The sequence below is a fragment of the Odontesthes bonariensis genome, chromosome 3 (genome assembly GCF_027942865.1).
Source record: "Odontesthes bonariensis isolate fOdoBon6 chromosome 3, fOdoBon6.hap1, whole genome shotgun sequence".
Taxonomy (NCBI): domain Eukaryota; kingdom Metazoa; phylum Chordata; class Actinopteri; order Atheriniformes; family Atherinopsidae; genus Odontesthes; species Odontesthes bonariensis.
The window spans coordinates 2430692-2452521 of record NC_134508.1 but is presented as its reverse complement, the minus strand read 5'-3'; the positions used below and the strand labels follow the sequence as shown (position 1 = coordinate 2452521).

Here is a 21830-nt window from a genome sequence, read left to right as displayed (position 1 = left end):
TGAATTACCAAAAAAAGGGCTGGATTGTAAAACTACAAAACAGGTGTTAGATCTCCAGTTTTAACCCCTGTACAGGTGGTCTAGTCCAGTTCTCTGTTTAAAGGGTCAGAGCCCACAGCTATTCAGATGACTGCCTATTGTACAATCTGGGAATGCTTAAATGTAGAAATTAAAGCTCCGCCTACATCGACTACGGGCAATCAACAAACATTACGTGTATGTTAAACAAAGAAAGAAACGGGCAACCGGGATTTTCTCATACAGAGTTCCCCCTGAAGGCTTTATAAGCAGCAGAGGGAAGGTCACCTGTTGTCTGAGACGGACACGGACAGAGGTACGTAAAGATAACTCTCTGAATATTTGTGTGTAATAACTGTGTATGAGGAAATGTTCTGGGCAAGCCGGAACAAGCAGGTGTCAGTCTGACAACAGAGAGACATGAAAGGAGGCAGGAGCAGGGAGAGAATGGCAGCTGCAACTCGTAGCTAAACCAGGTGTGCGAAGTGCGATATGGAATCACTTCGGCTTTAAGACCAATGAGCACGGTGACGCCGTTAACACGGAAGCACCACGGTGCCAACGGTGTTACAAAACATGTCGGACGGGTGGAAACACTTCCGACTCGGCAAAACACCTGAAAGACGAGCTCCAGACCTGCAGGGAAAGACAGAATATGAAGCTCAACCCACTACGCCACAGACCACCCCAAAGCATAAGCATTGAAACGCTTGATTTGGTTGTTCACCAACCCAGAGGCTCCAGTTAAAAAGAAGCAGAGTCACAAATGAATAGACAAATAAACTTGTTGGCCAATCAGATCAGTGTTTACCTTTAAAGGAGAATTCCAGCATTTTTACAAACATATCCCATCTGTTGGAGACCCAGGAAAGTTGGCCAAAGGGAAAAACGCGAGAAATTTTCATGCCTGCTGCGCAAAGTTTTCCAATTGCGCTGATTTCCATGGTCCTTTAAGACCATAATAGATGGTGAAAATCCTCTGTGCAGGCCTCTTATTGCGTGTTTCCACTAGAACGCAGTACAGTGGAAACCGCTTATAGTGATCACGTTGGTCCAGAGCCAATTTGAACACTATAAGCGGTTGATTACTAAAACCGAAGTTGTATTACAGTACAGGTATTTCACTTATTTTTTATGGAGAATATCATCTAAATGCCATTTGTATCGTTTTTCAATGAGAAAAACTAAATAAAACGGATAGCTTCAGCATTTACTGAATTTTATTATCATGCTAATTTAATTACAGTACTGCGCAGTGCGCAGACATACTGTAGGCTAACTCAAATACAGTACGTTACTTATTCTCTGCTGGGCCGCCGGTGCATTTTTTTTCTTTCAAGTCAGAAAATAAAGTTTGAATTCAATCCGCCTTTCAGCACCCCTGCTCGGATCTATGGTCCTCCGTGCCGGTGTTCTGTCGATTTGTGCTACTTGGTGTGAAAACAAAACTTAGAAAATCGGCTCGGCGCATGCGCAAAACCACAAAGTAGCAATTCTCGACAAGTAGGAGAAATCGAATGAACACCGGCCTCCCATCTTACAAGAACCAGCCTGGAGCTTCCAGCGGTCACACGCGCATTCAATCCGCTCTCCAGCACCCATCCTCGGACACATGCTCCTCCATGACTTCCTTTTTCCAGCCATGATTCGCGCGCTTGCTGCCCGGTGTCAACTCGTTACGTTAGCTAGCGAGGCAGAAGCAGACGTCCAGAAAGGAATCAAGGGAGTAAAAAATAAAATAGCTACACGTAGTTTTAAAATTATTTTTGCACATGTTTACATTCATAAAATGGCCAAAAATGAACATTATAAGCGGATTTCTTGATTACTATAAACAAATTATTTAAACAGCATTTGTATAGAAATGATTCCGTCCCAAGCCTTTTGATCTATATAAGCGGTTGATTACTATATCCGTGACCACTATAAGCGGTTTCCACTGTACCTGCAACCGGGTAGACTGTTGGTACCACCTCAGCCTCGGTTCCAAGCGGGCCGAAGCGTTACTAAAACGTAACGTCAGCCGACTGCCTTCCACTGATTGGGCGATGAGTGTCGTCACTGGAAGCATCATAACCGCGCGACGACCGACTAGAATTTAAATAAATACAAGAGTCAAGACAAGACTCCAAATTTTACCGCTTCAGTTTGTACCGCTACGAGATGGCTTCGCAGAGGAAATCCACTCCTTGGTCGGTCGAGGAGGTCCGGATTTGTACGTTGCTCGGCGCCGTGTAAATGACGTCACGGAGGTTTCGCGCAGCCGTGTTACGACGACCCCACCCACATCGAGGAGGCACAAAGTGATACTCGGTTGTAATGGAAGCACAACTAAACCGAGCTGTGCCGAGCTAGTGGAAATGCGCCATTAGACCTGTGAACTCTTCCTGTTACTCTCTGATTGACTCGTTTACCATCTCGTCTTCGGTGATGTTTCATCTTTGTTCTGATTAACTTATTTCCTGCAGGAATACTGACACCAACATGAGCCGCCAGCGTGGGCTGAAGATGACTTCCTGCCACCTGGGGTATCTCGACTTAACGCCTCAGTCCAGCCCACCCTTTACCCACCTTCTACCCTTGATGAAGACTCAGAGGAAAGTTCTGAGGAAGGTTCTGAAAGAAGCTCTGAAGAAAGCTCTGAAGGAAGCTCTGAAGGAAGCTCTGAAGGAAGCTCCAAAGGAGGCTCTGAAGGAAGCTCTGAAGGAAGCTCTAAAGGAGGCTCTGAAGGAAGCTCTGAAGGAAGTTCTGAAGGAAGCTCTGAAGGAAGCTCTGAAGGAAGCTCTGAAGGAAGCTCTGAAGGAAGCTCTGAAGGAAGTTCTGAAGGAAGCTCTGAAGGAAGCTCTGAAGGAAGCTCTAAAGGAGGTGTAGTAAATTCTGAGAGAGGTCAAAAACCGGTGTAAAAAATAGTGTTGCACCGATACCGATACCAGTATCGGGCGGGGCCCTGATCGGCATTAAAATGGCGGTATCGGTATCGGCGAGTACCAACAAATAGGGCGCCGATACCATTTCCGATACTTGTATGACACTTGAACGTCTCACGACACTCGCTACACTGTGTTGTGATCACTGTGCAGCTATCGCTATTGGCCTGCTCCAGACCAATGAGAGCGGGCCAATAGCCGCTCTTAACCAATGCCGGGGCAGCTTTTTCTATGTGTGAGGAGCAAGACGTCTGGCGACAGGCACTCAGTCAGCTGGGGAGGGTGTCGTTCGCAGTCATCTAGAGCTGCCGGCGACGAAGACAGCTAGCCAGGGGGAGTTTGCAGCGCGAGTGTGAGGAGGGGAGGCTGGGTGCCTCCTGTAGTCAAAACAGGGTCCACGATAGAGAGTGCTGGACCGCCATCGCTCCCTGTGCGGTCTTGACAGCGCACTACCAGCCGACAGCCAGTTACCGTCTTCGCCGTCCAGCAAAGCCCCGGGGAGTTGGACGGCGGCACAAGCTCAGACCCCGGGGGAGGGTCCTGCCAAGTGGGCGAGTTAAGTATTCCTCTCCTTTTAACTTCGTGTTTTAGTGTTTATGTATAGGTCGGCCTATTGTTATGTGGTATTGATTGGTGGGGTTGCGTGGGGAGGAGTGACGGGTCTGTGGTTAAACGGGCGCCATATGCTGCAGGTTAGCCGCGTGTTTTGTGGTGTGTTGACTCTGTGTGCTGTTTAAAGCGTGCCTTAAAGCCAGTGAAGCTAGCCTGACTTGTAGTGGGTTTTCATTCCGTGTGCTGTGTTAAGGGTTAGTCTGTCGTGTGTGTCGCAACCAAGGAAGACTGCGTTCCCAATCCTTCTCTCTCTCCATTAGATCGGAGCCCCCCACCCCGTGTGTTTTATGAACTTGTAAACTAATAAAGATTTAACATTTTACATCCAAGTAGTATGCAGCTCTTCATATATATATATATATATACCAATACCACTCTGTTTGAAAAAAAAAAAAATGTTTTTATATATATATATATATATTTTTTTTTCAAACAGAGTGGTATCGGTATCGGCCGATACTGCACAGCCAGGTATCGGTATCGGGGCCAAAAAATGGTATCGGTGCAACACTAGTAAAAAATGAGTGATGAAGAAAGCTGCTGAAACGGACGTAGTCAAACAAAAGAAATCTTTATTTCTGTCATCAGGTCCGTCTCAGTTACAGAAAATGCATCCTCTGGGAGAGTCAGTGGTCAAATCGAAAAACTCTCTCCCGGGACGAGAAAGTCCTTTACTTTTAAAGAAGATTCAAGGCCACTGGTCCAGGCGTAAAGCCAAGAGATATGTTCTAACTGCAGGAATGTGTTATATCAAATCTCCCTTATTTGGTAAACTGTTAAGAATTTGTTTTCAGTGTCTCTCAGTGCCTTGTACGGAAACGCGCGGAGGCGTCTTGAAATTAACCAGCTGTGGACTCATTAAACTCTGGTTCGTCCATTTTGTCTGTGGACTCAATGAACTCAGTTCAGATTTCCTCATGTGCCTTGGGCCCCATTTTGCCTGTGTGTCCATACACCTCAGAGGCTCTGAAGGAAGCTCTGAAGGAAGCTCTGATGGAAGCTCTGAAGGAAGCTCTGATGGAAGCTCTGAAGGAGGCTCTGAAGGAAGCTCTGAAGGAAGCTCTGAAGGAAGCTCTGAAGGAGGCTCTGAAGGAAGCTCTGAAGGAAGCTCTGAAGGAAGCTCTGAAGGAAGCTCTGATGGAAGCTCTGATGGAAGCTCTGAAGGAAGCTCTGAAGGAGGCTCTGAAGGAAGCTCTGATGGAAGCTCTGATGGAAGCTCTGAAGGAAGCTCTGAAGGAAGCTCTGAAGGAAGCTCTGAAGGAAGCTCTGAAGGAAGCTCTGATGGAAGCTCTGATGGAAGCTCTGAAGGAAGCTCTGAAGGAAGCTCTGATGGAAGCTCTGATGGAAGCTCTGAAGGAAGCTCTGAAGGAAGCTCTGAAGGAAGCTCTGATGGAAGCTCTGAAGGAAGCTCTGATGGAAGCTCTGAAGGAAGCTCTGAAGGAGGCTCTGAAGGAAGCTCTGAAGGAAGCTCTGATGGAAGCTCTGATGGAAGCTCTGAAGGAAGCTCTGAAGGAAGCTCTGAAGGAAGCTCCAAAGGAGGCTCTGAAGGAAGCTCTGAAGGAAGCTCTGAAGGAAGCTCTGATGGAAGCTCTGAAGGAAGCTCTGAAAGAAGGCTATGAAGGAAAGCTCTGAAGGAAGCTCCAAAGGAGGCTCTGAAGGAAGCTCTGAAGGAGGCTCTGAAAGAAGCTCTGAAGGAAGCTCTGAAGGAAGCTCTGAAGGAAGCTCTAACAGAGGCTCTGAAGGAAGCTCTAACAGAGGCTCTGAAGGAAGCTCTGATGGAAGCTCTGAAGGAAGCTCTGAAGGAAGCTCTGAAGGAAGCTCTGAAGGAAGCTCTAACAGAGGCTCTGAAGGAAGCTCTGATGGAAGCTCTGATGGAAGCTCTGAAGGAAGCTCTGAAGGAAGCTCTGAAGGAAGCTCTGAAGGAAGCTTTGAAGAAAGCTCTGAGGAAGCTCCAAAGGAGGCTCCTAAGTATGTGCCTTAGGAGCCTCCTAACTTTGTGCCTTAGGAGCCTCCTTAGGATGTGGCAAGAAAGGCTTTTTTCAGCTTTTCTTCTGCTTTTTCCTGTTTTCAGTAATAGAAAGCCTGTAAAGCTTTTTACTCAACTGTAAATTGTAAACTTACAATTTACAGAATTTTGATCATCAGATAAAATTGAATAAATTTGATGAAAGTCAGCTTGGTTTGCATTTATTTTGTGTCGGTTATCAATGTGTCACATGCAGGGGCGCCACCAGGGATTTTGGGCCCCATGAAAAAGATTTTTATTTGTGTGTATTAGTGTAAATGTAAATGTACTTTATTTATTCAGCCCTTTACAGACAATCCTTACAGTGTACCAAAGTGCTTTACAGCAGGTAATAAATAAAGAGAAGAATAAGTAAAAACAAATAAAAACAATAAAAGAACAGTGAAAGCAATAAAATACAACAAAATCGATTAAGATAAAATAAGATAAAAGTGTCGTCATACTACTGGGTATTAAAAGCCATCCTAAATAAGCAGGCTTTTAGCCCAGATCTGAAGAGGCCCAGGTCAGAAATAAGACGCAGCTGGACGGGGGGCTTATTCCAGAGCCTGGGGGCAGCTTTGGGAAAAGGCTCGCTCACCCCAGGGTTTGTATTCTGACCTGGGCACTTCCAGCAGAAACTGATCTGCTGACCTCAGAGCTCTGCCAGGACTGTTAAAAGCTCAGATAAATACGACGGGGCGAGGCCGTTAAGAGCTTTAAATACAAACATTAAGAGTTTAAAATCAGTTCTGTAAAGGACAGGAAGCCGATGGAGGGAGTTCAGAACAGGAGTGATGTGCACACGTCTGTTGGTGTTGGTTAAAGACGGGCAGCAGCGTTCTGCACCAGCTGAAGGCGGCTGAGAGAAGACTGGGAGACGCCCACATAAAGAGCATTAAAACAGTCTGACCTTCAACTTATCAGGGCACGGATGGCTTTCTCAAGGTCATGACCACTTAAACACATTTTAACTTTGGCCAGGAGACGCAGCTGGAGAAAACCAGTCCCGACGACGTTGTTCATTTGTTTGTCCGACCTCAGATTTCTGACGGTTGAACTTGAAGACGAGGTGCCAAAGCCAGCCGTCACAGTGTCCCCAAACACAATGTATTCAGTTCTGTCATCATTTAAATGAAGAAAATTTTGGGCCAACTACTGCTTAACTCTTTCGGTGCCAAAGACGTCTATAGACGTCAATTGCGTTTTTTAACGGAGCGGGCTGGGGGACAATCTAGCGGAGTTCGTCACTAAATCTTAGGCTTGTAAACACTAAACAGAGAATATACTGGCAAAATTACCCGTTAGGTGGCAGCAGTGCCACTTTGCACAAAAAAAAAAGCTTGTTTTCTCAATTTTTTGGGTCAAACAGCTGTTTTTGGTGAAACCAACCTATGTTCTACTGTCTATTACTAAAAGACTGAAAATGGTAGAAACAAACTTTTTTTTCCTGATCAAAGAAGAGAGTCTACTCTTTCTTTTGGTAATTTTGGTGTGTACATAGTCATAAGACACACTTTTCTGTGGGTCTTGGAAAATCAGTCAAAATACTGAAAAACACTTGGCAGTATGGGTGTCTCTGCACTGAAAATGGCTGGCAGCCAATGAGTTAGTATCAGCAATACAATTAAACATTGTGCACTGTTACTATTTGGCTTCAATGGTAGATAAATGTATAAATCGTCTGCATGCTCCAGGACTGAAGATGAATCTCACTCCGACCCTGCGACCATCTGTGAAACCTGTGAAACTGGTCTAACATGTCTCTGCTATGTTAACTTTTATTTAATGTTCTGTGGCGGTCTTACACCAGCTCAAATGTATGTCGTACATTTGGTGAATAAAGAGATTCTGATTCTGAAACCATCCCTTTTCCTGGTTTTTCTGTGTTTTAGCTGCAGGAAATCTATGATTTTATCAGTCTAAGCAGGAGTTGGATGATAATCGGCCACGTGATGTTTAATCTTAAAGAGGAAAACATTTTAAAAAGGGCTGGATTGTAAAACTACAAAACAGGTGTTAGATCTCCAGTTTTAACCCCTGTACAGGTGGTCTGGTCCGCTCTCTGTTTAAAGCGCCAGAGCCCACAGCTATTCAGATGACTACCTATTGTACGATCTGGGACTCCTTAAATGTACCCGCCACAGGAATTAAAGCTCCGCCTACATCGACTACAGCCAATCAACAAACGTTACGTGTATGTTAAACAAAGAAAGAAACGGGCAACCAGGATTTTCTCATACAGAGGGTTTTATAAGCCGCAGAACGGAGGTCACCTGTTGTCTGAGACGGACACGGACAGAGGTACGTAAAGATAACTCTCTGAATATTTGTGTATAATAACTGTGTATGAGGAAATGTTCTGGGCAAGCCGGAACAAGCAGGCGAGCGAGCAGGAGTCTGACAACAGAGAGACATGAAGGGAGGCAGGAGCAGGGAGAGAATGGCAGCTGCCACTTGTAGCTAAACCAGGTGTGCGAAGTGCGATATGGAATCACTTCGGCTTTAAGACCAATGAGCACGGTGACGCCGTTAACACGGAAGCACCACGGTGCAAACGGTGTTACAAAACATGTCGGACGGGTGGAAACACTTCCGACTCGGCAAAACACCTGAAAGACGAGCTCCAGACCTGCAGGGAAAGACAGAATGAAAAATCAGTGAATTTTAAAATAAATCCAGATAATTTAGCAGATTTTTGCACTTTGGCTACCCAAAGAATGGTGCAGGGCTGGAAACCGAAGTCACCTAAAGCAGTATCCCAGCAGTCTAGGTATTTAGGACACTTTCAGGCTCCAGAATGTGCAAAACGAAAGTCAGCAAACTTCAAAAGGACTCAGAAGCTCATAGTTTTGAAGGGTCACAAATAGGGATGGGAATCGAGAACCAGTGTTTCAGTTCCTTGGAATCGTTTGGCGATTTTGCAAACGATTCCCTTATCGATTCCAGTGGGCGCGAATGATGTCACAGCGCAACGTTGCGTGGCGAGTCCAGCGCAGCCAGCAGCCAACAGTAAACATGGCGCCCAAGCGGTACAAACGCTCGAAAGTTTGGTTACACATCCCTAAAAAAGACGACAACAGGGCAACTTGCAAAGTGAATATTTCACCAAAGGGAGGAAATACTACCAACATGCAATAACTATGAATGAATGATTAACATTGGTGAATCTGAACCCAGCAACGTTAGCAACGTTAGCATGTCCTCGGCTAACACTGCAGGTAACTAACTAACTAATACTGCCTATCATGTTAGCACCATTTGCCTGATTGTAAAAGCTGCTGTTAGTAACGGTTAAGGTTAAATGAATGCCTTCTCAGGCATTACATTTAGATGAAATCATGAGAGACAGAGCCTGACTGGCTCAGAGCCAGAGGCTGGTGGTACTACCCCCAGTTCACCTCTACCTCCAGCTTCTCCTTTCACCAGAGCAGGAAGAGTTAAATTACCCAGGCCATGATAGACCAATGTGGACCTCACCGTTGTTGGGTTTGTGAGGTCATGACTCGTGTTACTTCTAAACTAAACAAAGTTGATGCTAATCGAGCGGTTTGTTGTCCTTTTTCTCCAAATGAGAATCGATAAGGGAACCGACAAAGAACCGAATCGTTAAGCAGAATCGAAAATGGAATTGGAATCGTAAAAATCTTATCAATTCCCATCCCTAGTCACAAACTCCTTTAGTGTTGCTTTGAAGCATAAGCATTGAAACGCTTGAATTGGTTGTTTACCAACCCAGAGGCTCCAGTTAAAAAGAAGCAGAGTTGCGAATGAATAGATAAATAAACTTGTTGGCCAATCAGATCAGTGTTTACCTTTAAGACCATAATAGATGGTGAAAATCCTCTGTGCAGGCCTCTTAGACCTGCGAACCCTTCCTGTTACTCTCTGATTGACTCGTTTACCATCTCGTCTTCAGTGATGTTTCATCTTTGTTCAAATTAACTTATTTCTTGCAGGAATACTGACACCAACATGAGCCGCCAGCGCTACGAGTGGGCTGAAGATGACTTCCTGCCACCTGGGGTATCTCGACTTGACGCCTCACAACCAAATGATAATCAAACCTACATAATGTATCATGGTACTACCCGGGCGAATGCTCGAAGCATCAAGAGATCAGGCTTTCGACGGTCTTCAGGCGGGATGCTCGGCCCCGGTGTCTACCTCAGCAGAGACCTGAAGAAAGCCAGCCGCTATCCCATCGGCCACCCGAGGTATGACAGGGTTGTCATTAAAGTTATGGTCAACGTGGGCAAGGTGATTGTCATCAATCGACAGGGCCACCGGCTCCAGAAGACCTGGCATTACCACAGATACGATAGCGCCTGGGTGCCGCCCAACTGTGGGATGGTGAGGAGCGGCCTGGAGGAAGACTGTGTCTGGGATCCCAGAAGAATCACCATCCTTAAGTACATCAAACCAAAATCAGTCTCAGTCCAGCCCACCCTTTACCCACCTTCTACCGTTGATGAAGACTCCGAGGAAAGCTCAGAGGAAGACTCCGAGGAAAGCTCAGAGGAAGACTCCGAGGAAAGCTCAGAGGAAAGCTCTGAAGGAAGCTCTGAAGGAAGCTCTGAAGGAAGCTCTGAAGAAAGCTCTGAAGAAAGGCTTTTTTTCTGCTTTTTACTGTTTTTAGTAATAGAAAGCCTGTAAAGCTTTTTACTAAACTGTAAATTGTAAACTTACAATTTCCAGAATTTTGATCATCAGATGAAATTTAATAAATTTGATTAAAGTCAGCTTGGTTTGCATTTATTTTGTGTCGGGATTTTGGGCCCCATGGAAAAGGATTTTTATTTGTGAGTGTGGTTGTTTGTCTTGTTTGTCTTGTTTGTCTCGTTTGTCTCTGCGATGGGACTGGCGACCTGTCCAGGGTATTGTTTTGTATTCTTATCTGACATTTGTGATAAAGTTTAGCATTATTTTTAATTCAACACACAGTTGCTTCCTCCTTCCTCATGTGGGGGCACTGGGGCTGTTTCAGGGGCAGGTGGAGTTGGAGAACTGCAGCACTTGACGGAACGAGGCATCATTTTGACAGGGGGGGGGGTCAACTGATTGAATATGAACTGCTTGCTAAACGTTTGACTGCATTAATTATTGAACTAAAACAACAGTCCATCCATCCATGACATACTGTTGACCCTTTGATTCCTTGACAACAACACTCACCCTCTCCACCAGGTGCTAACCTTGCACAGAAGCACCTTCAGCAACAGAATCATTCCACCGCTGTGTAAGTCCTTTCTGCCTGTGGCCATCAGCCTGTTTTATTCATCTACCTCAGGTCGAGTGGGGGTCAGTGGAAACACTACGTCCTGAGGCCAAATGTCACTTTACCCAAATCTCTAAATCCCTGTATGTTTGTATATATTGTTTCATTGAGGCTGCTAAATTGCGCACTGCACAGATTGTATTCAGTTACTTATGTTATTTTATGTTAGCTTTATTTTAGTCTTATTTTTATTTTTATTGTATTTTATTTTATATTATTTTATTTTATTTTATTTTATTTTATTTTAATTCTTATTCTTATTCTTATTCTTATTCTTATTCTTATTCTTATTTTTATTTTTATTTTATTTTATTTTATTTTATTTTATTTTATCTTGTTCTTATTCTTATTTTATTTTATTTTATTCTTATTTTTATTGTTATTGTTATTGTTATTTTATATATTCACAGTTTATTTGATTTATTTTATTGGAAGATAACCTGCATTAAACGGCACCCTCAATAGGGGGCAGCGTCGGTACCGGAAGTAGAAGCGGATGACGTAGTTCCTGTTAGGGACGACGTGTGTTGGTCGTTTGAAGCTAATTTTTTGTGTTTCTGAACATTTTTTGGACAAAAGTTGAGAATCTGCGGACATGGTGAGACCTCCAGCCTGTCAGCCTGATAACTTGTTAGCCACTTGTTGCCGGTTAGCTCCTTTCAGTGTTAACGAGGCATATTAACCAGGTTTAGCCCGTTAGCTCGTTAGCTCTTTCCAGTGTAAACATGTTCGTTAATATTCAAAGGGCGAAAAGTTCGGGCTCATAAACTAAGACGAACTGTTCTGTAGACACCATTGTTCTGTTTGAATAGCTCAGTTTGGTTCCGTCCAGCTGCGGTGCTCTGTGCCAAGTTAAAATAACATTTTTTTTAATGGAGTTTGGTTTGAGCGCTCGGTGCTCTACGGAAGAGCATTAGGGCCAGGCATAAGAAAAAATATTTATATTTTTTAAAGTTTAAATAAAGTTGAAAACTTTATTTTCGACATTTCGACTTTATTCTCGACAGGCAAAATATAAATATTTTTTCTTATGCCTGGGCCTAATACTCTTTCGTAGTGCTCTGTGCCGAGTTAAAATCAAATTTTTTTTAATGGAGTTTGGTTTGAGCTGGCTGCAGTTATTTGGCCTGCTGATCAGAGTTCGTTCTCAGAACCCGTCACAATATGGGTGTAAAAGCAGCAGATTTATGAATGGAGTCTGGTTGTAGCAACTTCACCTGCTCAGGTGACGTAGTGATGACTTGTTTGACCCATGTTGTCTCTTTTTTGTGCAGGCGAGGAACGCAGAGAAGGCCATGTGAGTACTTCCTGTGTGTGTGTGTGTGTGTCTGTCTGTGTGTGTGTGTGTGTGTGTGTATGTGTGTGTGCGCCTGTGCACGTACAAGTACAGTAGATTGATTAATATTAACCAAGGAATACACTGGCTGTGTTCGAAACTGCATACTACATGCTACATACTGCATACTACATACTTGCATACTACATATTACATACTCATCGATCAGACAGTATGCAGTGCGTTTACCCACAATGCATTTCGCTCCTGCCCGAGCCGAAATCAGCCGGCCTGAAGCTGATTTCCCTTAAGCTCTAAACTCTGTAAACTTTAGCAACATTTGAAACATTTTCAGGTGAGAAAGTAGTCGTTTAGATCCCCAACGTGTTGAAAACCTGACAAAATACCGGCTGTTTACCATTTTGTTCCCACGAATTCGGCGCTACTAAAGCTAGCCGCAGTGAGCAACGCACTTCCGGTTATTTTCACAAAATAAAAATACCCGTTGCTTTTTATCATAGGGAAAGCCATTACCATACAATTGGTGCTTTTGTTTTGAAAACAGGAAGTGAACCTACCCTCGTTGTAGCTAGCTTGAAACTGCCGTTTTGACAGGAAATGACGATTGGCGACGTCACGTTACGTTGCATCTTGGGTAGTTTGAGTATGAGTAGTAACCTCATGATGCATACCCAACATTTCAGAGAATCTAGTATGCATCCGGGAACTTCTCGCTAACTCAAACTAGCATACTAACTCAAAAAGTTAGTATGAGTAGTAGGAGAAGTATGCGGTTTCGAACACAGCCAATGAGTCTTCCTGTAACATTAAACTGTGGTTCTGCTGGGTTCTGATTGGTTCTGCTGGGTCCTGGTTGGTTAATTTGTGCCCCTGCTCTCTTCCAGGACGGCTCTGGCCCGCTTCAGACAGGCTCAGCTGGAGGAAGGAAAAGTCAAGGTCGGGTTCGACTGGATTTTAAGAAGCGTCCGTGTGATGCTGACCCGTTTATCTGGTTCTGATGCTTTTGTGTGGTACTGACCCGTTTGTCTGCAGGAGAGGAGACCGTTTCTGGCTTCAGAGTGCAGTGAACTTCCCAAAGCTGAGAAATGGAGGCGACAGGTACCGACCCAGTTCTGCGGTGTCTGGTTCTGTGTGTTGGTGGCTGTGTTGACTTTGGTCTCTGTGACTGTTTCAGATCATCAGCGAGATTTCAAAGAAAGTTGCTCAGATCCAGAATGGTGAGTTCTGACCCGTCTGTCTGTCTCTGACCCGTCTGTCTCTGACCCGTCTGTCTGTCTCTGACCCGTCCGTCTGTCTGTCTGTCTCTGACCTGTCTGTCTGTCTGTCTCTGACCTGTCTGTCTGTCTCTGACCCGTCTGTCTGTCTGTCTCTGACCCGTCTGTCTGTCTCTGACCCGTCTGTCTGTCTGTCTCTGACCCGTCTGTCTGTCTGTCTCTGACCCGTCTGTCTCTCTGTCTCTGACCCGTCTGTCTGTCTCTGACCCGTCTGTCTGTCTGTCTCTGACCCGTCTGTCTGTCTGTCTCTGACCCGTCTGTCTCTCTGTCTCTGACCCGTCTGTCTCTCTGTCTCTGACCCGTCTGTCTGTCTGTCTCTGACCCGTCTCTCTGTCTCTGACCCGTCTCTCTGTCTCTGACCCGTCTGTCTGTCTCTGACCCGTCTGTCTGTCTGTCTCTGACCCGTCTGTCTGTCTGTCTCTGACCCGTCTGTCTCTCTGTCTCTGACCCGTCTGTCTCTCTGTCTCTGACCCGTCTGTCTGTCTGTCTCTGACCCGTCTCTCTGTCTCTGACCCGTCTGTCTCTCTGTCTCTGACCCGTCTGTCTGTCTGTCTCTGACCCGTCTCTCTGTCTCTGACCCGTCTCTCTGTCTCTGACCCGTCTGTCTCTCTGTCTCTGACCCGTCTCTCTGTCTCTGACCCGTCTCTCTGTCTCTGACCCGTCTCTCTGTCTCTGACCCATCTCTCTGGTTTGGACTTTGTCTTCCAGCCGGTCTCGGGGAGTTCAAGATTCGGGATCTGAACGATGAGATCAATAAGCTGCTCAGAGAAAAAGGTCACTGGGAGGTCCGGATCAAAGAGCTCCGTGGACCCGACTACGCGGTAATCAATAACTGGTGATCACGTGTCACCTGATCGATTGATTACGCTGATCGAACAGATTGATTGACTCCCGTCTGTGTTGCAGCGCATCGGGCCCAGGATGTTGGACCACGAGGGGAAGGAGGTTCCGGGGAACCGGGGCTACAAGTACTTCGGAGCGGCCCGGGACCTGCCGGGGGTCAGGGAGCTGTTCGAGAAAGAGCGTAGGTATCCGCGCCGCTTCCCGTTTCCATGGAAACGCTCTGCTGAGTGGTGCTTACCGGTCATGTGACCCCCCCCGCAGCTACTCCGGCGCAGAGGAAGACGAGGGGGGAGCTGATGAAGGAGGTGGATGCTGAGTACTACGGCTACAGGGACGAAGACGACGGCGTGCTGCTTCCTCTGGAGACACAGTACGAGAAACAAGGTGAGTGGAACCCTGAGGAGGCGTGGTCTCAGGTGACCATGATCACATCACCGCCGGTTTAAAGCCAAGACTTCTGACGCCCAACATGTTCTGCGTTCCAGCCGTGATGGAGGCCGTTCAGAAGTGGAGAACTGAGAAGGAGTCCCGGCTGTCTGGAGACAAGCCGGAGGAGGAAGAGGAGGAGAGCATCTACACCGTCCACAGCGAAGAGGTCGAGTTCCTCGTTCCAGTGTTCTTTAGTGTTCCACTGGGAGGTTGTTAACTTGTTAACTGTTCCAGTGGAGTTCTTTAGCTTTCCAGTGGGAGGTTGTTAACTGTTCCAGTGGATGGTTGTTTACTTGTTAACTGTTCCAGTGGATGGTTGTTTACTTTTTTAGTGTTCCAGTGGAAGGTTGTTTACTTGTTTAGTGTTCCAGTGGGAGGTTGTTTACTTTTTTAGTGTTCCAGTGGAAGGTTGTTTACTTGTTTACTGTTCCAGTGGGAGGTTGTTTTCTTGTTTACTGTTCCAGTGGGAGGTTGTTTACTTGTTAACTGTTCCAGTGGGAGGTTGTTTTCTTGTTTACTGTTCCAGTGGATGGTTGTTTAGTGTTCCAGTGGGAGGTTGTGAACTTGTTAACTGTTCCAGTGGATGGTTGTTTACTTGTTAACTGTTCCAGTGGATGGTTGTTTACTTTTTTAGTGTTCCAGTGGGAGGTTGTTTACTTGTTTAGTGTTCCAGTGGGAGGTTGTTTACTTGTTTAGTGTTCCAGTGGGAGGTTGTTTACTTGTTTAGTGTTCCAGTGGGAGGTTGTTTACTTTTTTAGTGTTCCAGTGGAAGGTTGTTTACTTGTTTACTGTTCCAGTGGGAGGTTGTTTTCTTGTTTACTGTTCCAGTGGGAGGTTGTTTACTTTTTTAGTGTTCCAGTGGATGGTTGTTTACCTGTTAAGTGTTCCAGTGGGAGGTTGTTTCCTTGTTTAGTGTTCCAGTGGATGGTTGTTTTCTTGTTTACTGTTCCAGTGGGAGGTTGTTTACTTGTTAAGTGTTCCAGTGGGAGGTTGTTTCCTTGTTTAGTGTTCCAGTGGGAGGTTGTTTACTTGTTTAGTGTTCCAGTGGGAGGTTGTTTCCTTGTTAAGTGTTCCAGTGGGAGGTTGTTTACTTGTTTAGTGTTCCAGTGGGAGGATGTTTCCTTGTTTAGTGTTCCAGTGGGAGGTTGTTTCCTTGTTTAGTGTTCTAGTGGGAGGTTGTTTCCTTGTTTAGTGTTCCAGTGGGAGGTTGTTTACTTGTTTAGTGTTCCAGTGGGAGGTTGTTTCCTTGTTTAGTGTTCCAGTGGGAGGTTGTTTCCTTGTTTAGTGTTCCAGTGGGAGGTTGTTTACTTGTTTAGTGTTCCAGTGGGAGGTTGTTTACTTGTTTACTGTTCCAGTGGGAGGTTGTTTACTTGTTTAGTGTTCCAGTGGGAGGATGTTTCCTTGTTTAGTGTTCCAGTGGGAGGTTGTTTCCTTGTTTAGTGTTCTAGTGGGAGGTTGTTTCCTTGTTTAGTGTTCCAGTGGGAGGTTGTTTACTTGTTTAGTGTTCCAGTGGATGGTTGTTTTCTTGTTTACTGTTCCAGTGGGAGGTTGTTTACTTGTTAAGTGTTCCAGTGGGAGGTTGTTTCCTTGTTTAGTGTTCCAGTGGGAGGTTGTTTACTTGTTTAGTGTTCCAGTGGGAGGTTGTTTCCTTGTTAAGTGTTCCAGTGGGAGGTTGTTTACTTGTTTAGTGTTCCAGTGGGAGGATGTTTCCTTGTTTAGTGTTCCAGTGGGAGGTTGTTTCCTTGTTTAGTGTTCTAGTGGGAGGTTGTTTCCTTGTTTAGTGTTCCAGTGGGAGGTTGTTTACTTGTTTAGTGTTCCAGTGGGAGGTTGTTTCCTTGTTTAGTGTTCCAGTGGGAGGTTGTTTCCTTGTTTAGTGTTCCAGTGGGAGGTTGTTTACTTGTTTAGTGTTCCAGTGGGAGGTTGTTTACTTGTTTACTGTTCCAGTGGGAGGTTGTTTACTTTAGTGTTCCAGTGGGAGGTTGTTTACCTGTTAAGTGTTCCAGTGGGAGGTTGTTTACTTGTTTAGTGTTCCAGTGGGAGGTTGTTTACTTGTTTAGTGTTCCAGTGGGAGGTTGTTTCCTTGTTTAGTGTTCCAGTGGGAGGTTGTTTACTTTAGTGTTCCAGTGGGAGGTTGTTTACTTGTTTAGTGTTCCAGTGGGAGGTTGTTTACTTGTTTAGTGTTCCAGTGGGAGGTTGTTTCCTTGTTTAGTGTTCCAGTGGGAGGTTGTTTACTTTAGTGTTCCAGTGGGAGGTTGTTTACTTGTTTAGTGTTCCAGTGGGAGGTTGTTTACTTGTTTAGTGTTCCAGTGGGAGGTTGTTTACTTGTTTAGTGTTCCAGTGGGAGGTTGTTTAATTGTTTAGTGTTCCAGTGGGAGGTTGTTTCCTTGTTTAGTGTTCCAGTGGGAGGTTGTTTACTTTAGTGTTCCAGTGGGAGGTTGTTTACTTTAGTGTTCCAGTGGGAGGTTGTTTAGTGTTCCTACTGATCAAAGGTTCCTCTTTGTTCTACCCGGTGGTTCTCATATTTTTCCAGGTGTTCCCTGTTCCTGGAAGGTAACAGAGTGTTTGATTTGTGTTTCTGTGCAGCCTGATGATCTGGAGAGTCGGGAGGAGTATGAAGGAGAGGAGGGAGGAGTCTCCTTCATCGCTCATGTACCTGTTCCCTCACAGAGAGAGGTGACACACACACTCCATTATACACATGATCCATTCTAGGAGTCCAAACTGGGTTCAGCATGTTCCCACAGAGGTTCTTTCACTCACCTGTCTCTGAACTTTCTTTCAGGTGGAGGAGGCTCTGGTCAGGAGGAAGAAGATGGAGCTTTTGCAGCGTTACGCCAGTGAGACTCTTCAGGCTCAGAGTCAGGAGGCCAGAACTCTGCTGGGAATCTGACCCGTTGTTCTGTCTTTGCTGGTGTAAATATCTGTCAGTGTTTCTTTTTGCTATGTTTTTCTTATTAAAACCTTCCTCAGGTCCGCTTGTTGTGTTTGTGTTTTGTTGAAACATCTGAAATGGATTTAAAGCTCTTTTTTAAAAATCTGTTCAGCATCTTCACCGAAATAAAATATGATTAATAACGCGCATGAACGCAGGTTTTATTATTGTAAAAGTCTGTTTAATGCATCACATTCACACAGCAAACACCACGAAGCATGGAGTAATAAAATAAAAATAAACTAGCAGCTAACATCACCGCTACAGGTGTGAAGCTAACGGAGCTAACCGGCGCTACTTCCTGTTTTACTGGTTTCAACATAAAAGCACATATTTCAAAATAAATTTAAAAAAACTCCTGCATTTACAGCCAAGTTGAATTGCCTTCTCAGCGTAGTAGTTCCAGTCTAAAATATCACTTAAAGGCAAAACACACAACTGATAGCAGCAAGTCATTCAAGGAAACAGACAGTGGAGCGAGGCTTCTACATAAAAACTACAGAAAGATGCTGATGTTAAAAGTGTGTTTGCACAACAAATGTTATGGCACTTTCATTCATATGGCAGCACATTTAAAATAAAGCTAAATGCTAAAAGCTATACGCTACTTTTGGATTCATTTTTGGATTCTGCGTACAAATGCGATTAATCGTGATTAATCAGGGAAATCATGTGATTAATTATATTAAAAGTTGTCCAGCTCTAGTACTTATTACTTATCAGTACTTGTTGTCTTCAGTTACTTTGGAGATGAAGGTCCACTTGCCGAAAGTCTCTTCCAACATGCGTGATGTCATGCGTGATGTCACACAGCAAACAGGAAGTTCTGCTGCATAAAAATGATTGTTTCTCGTCACACTCCTTTTTTTGTGGAGTTTGTAGCTGCTGCTCAACAGAGGAGCGTCTGTGCCCGTCATGTGGTGTCAGCGTGGCGGCTGATTGGTTGATTGGTGGCAGCATTCTGCAGCATGTGATTGGCAGATTAATGACAGAAGGGTGCACGTGTTGTCATGTGAGGAGAAAACCGCTGTCAGCTGCATTCAATCAGCAGCTGGGAGCTGAACTCTGTGGCTCTGAAATAAATCCGGCTCCAACGCAGAGTGGAAGTAAAATCTGTCGCTTACAGATCGGCTGGTTTCACACCTGCAAAGACGTTCCAACACTGAACTCAATGTCTGATCTTCAGTCCGGCAGAAACGTATCTGGTTCTGCTCCTGAACCCCAGCTGGGAGCGTTGACTCAGGCCCGGTCCTGGCTCATGTCTGATAGGTCCACGTGTACCAGAACCCGAACCCGGCTGTGTTGCTCTCGTCTCTGCGGTCCAGCCTGATGCTCGGCGTCCCAAAGGAACAAATTAGTTGAATTCAAAGATGAAAAACAACTGCAGATAGATGGAAAAAGGGAGTTACTGACTAAATCTGACTTCCTGATTTTCATCAAATGCAGGATCACATCAAGTGTTTGTGGTGACATCAGGTTTCAGATCACTAGAAGAAAATCTTTAAAAAAACAAATTTCAGTTGGAAGTGAATAAACTGTGTAGCATCACCAGAAGGGGGGTCTGTTTGTCTACGTTGTGAGTGGATGTAATTCAGTAGAAGAAGTAGTTGTTCTAACAGGAAACAACAACAACTGTGGTGGACTACCACAAGAGGAGAATGGAGAGAGCTCTTCTTCAGGAACTGTTTTCATCTCGGGGAATATCTGGGGTATCGTATCATATCTGGGATGATGCTGGTTAGTCACTGAGTTTATTGTTTGTCGACTCAGACCAGAAGCAGCTGCAGAGTCATATCTTTTTCAAAACATCTCCAGAGAAGATACATCTTTCACATCAGTTTAATAACCGTTTAATTCGTGTGTTCTTATTCATGGCTTCTGGAAACAGAGGAAATGGTTCTGATTGAGCTGCAGGAGGTAGAAACAGCGGCAACAATCTCTGATGCTGCAGAAGAAGAAACAACAACAACAATCTCTGATGCTGCAGAAGAAGAAACGACAACAACAATCTCTGATGCTGCAGAAGAAGAAACGACAACAACAATCTCTGATGCTGCAGAAGAAGAAACGACAGCAACAATCTCTGATGCTGCAGAAGAAGAAACAACAACAACAATCTCTGATGCTGCAGAAGAAGAAACGACAACAACAATCTCTGATGCTGCAGAAGAAGAAACGACAACAACAATCTCTGATGCTGCAGAAGAAGAAACGAGAACAACAATCTCTGATGCTGCAGAAGAAAAAAACAACAGCAACAATCTCTGATGCTGCAGAAGAAGAAACGACAGCAACAATCTCTGATGCTGCAGAAGAAAAAAACAACAACAACAATCTCTGATGCTGCAGAAGAAGAAACAACAACAACAATCTCTGATGCTGCAGAAGAAAAAAACAACAACAACAATCTCTGATGCTGCAGAAGAAGAAACGACAACAACAATCTCTGATGGTGCAGAAGAAGAAACGACAGCAACAATCTCTGATGCTGCAGAAGAAGAAACGACAACAACAATCTCCGATGCTGCAGAAGAAGAAACGACAACAACAATCTCCGATGCTGCAGAAGAAGAAACAACAACAACAATCTCTGATGGTGCAGAAGAAGAAACAACAACAACAATCTCTGATGCTGCAGAATAAAAAAAACAACAACAACAATCTCTGATGCTGCAGAAGAAAAAAACAACAGCAACAATCTCTGATGCTGCAGAAGAAGAAACGACAGCAACAATCTCTGATGCTGCAGAAGAAAAAAACAACAACAACAATCTCTGATGCTGCAGAAGAAGAAACAACAACAACAATCTCTGATGCTGCAGAAGAAAAAAACAACAACAACAATCTCTGATGCTGCAGAAGAAGAAACGACAGCAACAATCTCTGATGCTGCAGAAGAAGAAACGACAACAACAATCTCTGATGGTGCAGAAGAAGAAACAACAACAACAATCTCTGATGCTGCAGAATAAAAAAAACAACAACAACAATCTCCGATGCTGCAGAAGAAGAAACAACAACAACAATCTCTGATGCTGCAGAAGAAGAAACAACAACAACAATCTCTGATGCTGCAGAAGAAGAAACGACAGCAACAATCTCTGATGCTGCAGAAGAAGAAACGACAACAACAATCTCCGATGCTGCAGAAGAAGAAACGACAACAACAATCTCCGATGCTGCAGAAGAAGAAACAACAACAACAATCTCTGATGGTGCAGAAGAAGAAACAACAACAACAATCTCTGATGCTGCAGAATAAAAAAAACAACAACAACAATCTCCGATGCTGCAGAAGAAGAAACGACAACAACAATCTCTGATGCTGCAGAAGAAGAAACGACAGCAACAATCTCTGATGCTGCAGAAGAAGAAACGACAACAACAATCTCTGATGCTGTAGAAGAAGAAACAACAACAACAATCTCTGATGCTGCAGAAGAAGAAACGACAACAACAATCTCCGATGCTGCAGAAGAAGAAACGACAACAACAATCTCCGATGCTGCAGAAGAAGAAACGACAACAACAATCTCCGATGCTGCAGAAGAAGAAACAACAACAACAATCTCTGATGCTGCAGAAGAAGAAACGACAGCAACAATCTCTGATGCTGCAGAAGAAGAAACGACAACAACAATCTCTGATGCTGTAGAAGAAGAAACAACAACAACAATCTCTGATGCTGCAGAAGAAGAAACGACAGCAACAATCTCTGATGCTGCAGAAGAAGAAACTCGGAGTAGAGACTGAAAGACGTTGATGAGAAGGACAAACATGGATTTTTACTGGTCAGCAGTGTTTGTGTTGTTACTCTAAGCGCCTGAAGGGGGAGCCAAAGTTCCCGACTGCAGGTTTAAAAGGTCAACGTAAAGATCTTTGAGCTCTGAACACCTGGACACCTTCCGGATCCTTCAGTTCTTCCTCTGATGACTTCTGGGTGGATGCGTCTTTAAACACCATCGATCTGTGCTGATCAGTGATTGGCTGGGAGGCCCTCCTGGTCATCAGTCACTGGTCCGGCTGCAGACTCGGACCTGAGACACACCTGTCCCTGTCAAGTGTGTCTCCTCCTGGGGGCAAACAGAGGCCCCGCCCCACATCACAGGGGGCGGGGCCTCTGTTTGCTGGTTATAACTGTGACATCACTGGGGGCGGGGCCTCTGTTTGCTGGTTATAACTGACCGGCCGGCAGTCAGAGGGACAGACGGCGTC

At 44.8% G+C, this 21830-nt stretch overlaps 2 protein-coding genes across 2 annotated transcripts; both read left to right on the top strand.

Moving 5' to 3' along the window:
• Positions 1–7767: 7767 nt before the first annotated feature.
• LOC142377975 (uncharacterized) lies at positions 7768–10218 on the top strand. Its single transcript, XM_075462310.1, has 2 exons — positions 7768–7866; positions 9522–10218. Exon 2 carries the CDS (start codon positions 9538–9540, stop codon positions 10216–10218), a length of 681 nt encoding a protein of 226 aa, XP_075318425.1. The 5' UTR covers positions 7768–7866; positions 9522–9537.
• A 1104-nt stretch (positions 10219–11322) lies between these two features.
• isy1 (ISY1 spliceosome associated protein) lies at positions 11323–17657 on the top strand. Its single transcript, XM_075461946.1, has 11 exons — positions 11323–11438; positions 12115–12137; positions 13022–13073; positions 13170–13235; positions 13312–13354; positions 14120–14232; positions 14318–14435; positions 14516–14638; positions 14740–14849; positions 17267–17356; positions 17466–17657. Exons 1-11 carry the CDS (start codon positions 11436–11438, stop codon positions 17571–17573), a joined length of 849 nt encoding a protein of 282 aa, XP_075318061.1. The 5' UTR covers positions 11323–11435; the 3' UTR covers positions 17574–17657.
• The last annotated feature ends 4173 nt before the right edge of the window (positions 17658–21830 follow it).

Bases quoted from the DNA above. Each gene is read 5' to 3' on its own strand.
- LOC142377975 (XM_075462310.1), top strand. From the start codon at position 9,538: ATGAGCCGCCAGCGCTACGAGTGGGCTGAAGATGACTTCCTGCCACCT.
- isy1 (XM_075461946.1), top strand. The intron at 12,138-13,021 runs GTGAGTACTTCC...GCTCTCTTCCAG, and splicing joins AGGAACGCAGAGAAGGCCAT to GACGGCTCTGGCCCGCTTCA. The intron at 14,639-14,739 runs GTGAGTGGAACC...TCTGCGTTCCAG, and splicing joins GACACAGTACGAGAAACAAG to CCGTGATGGAGGCCGTTCAG.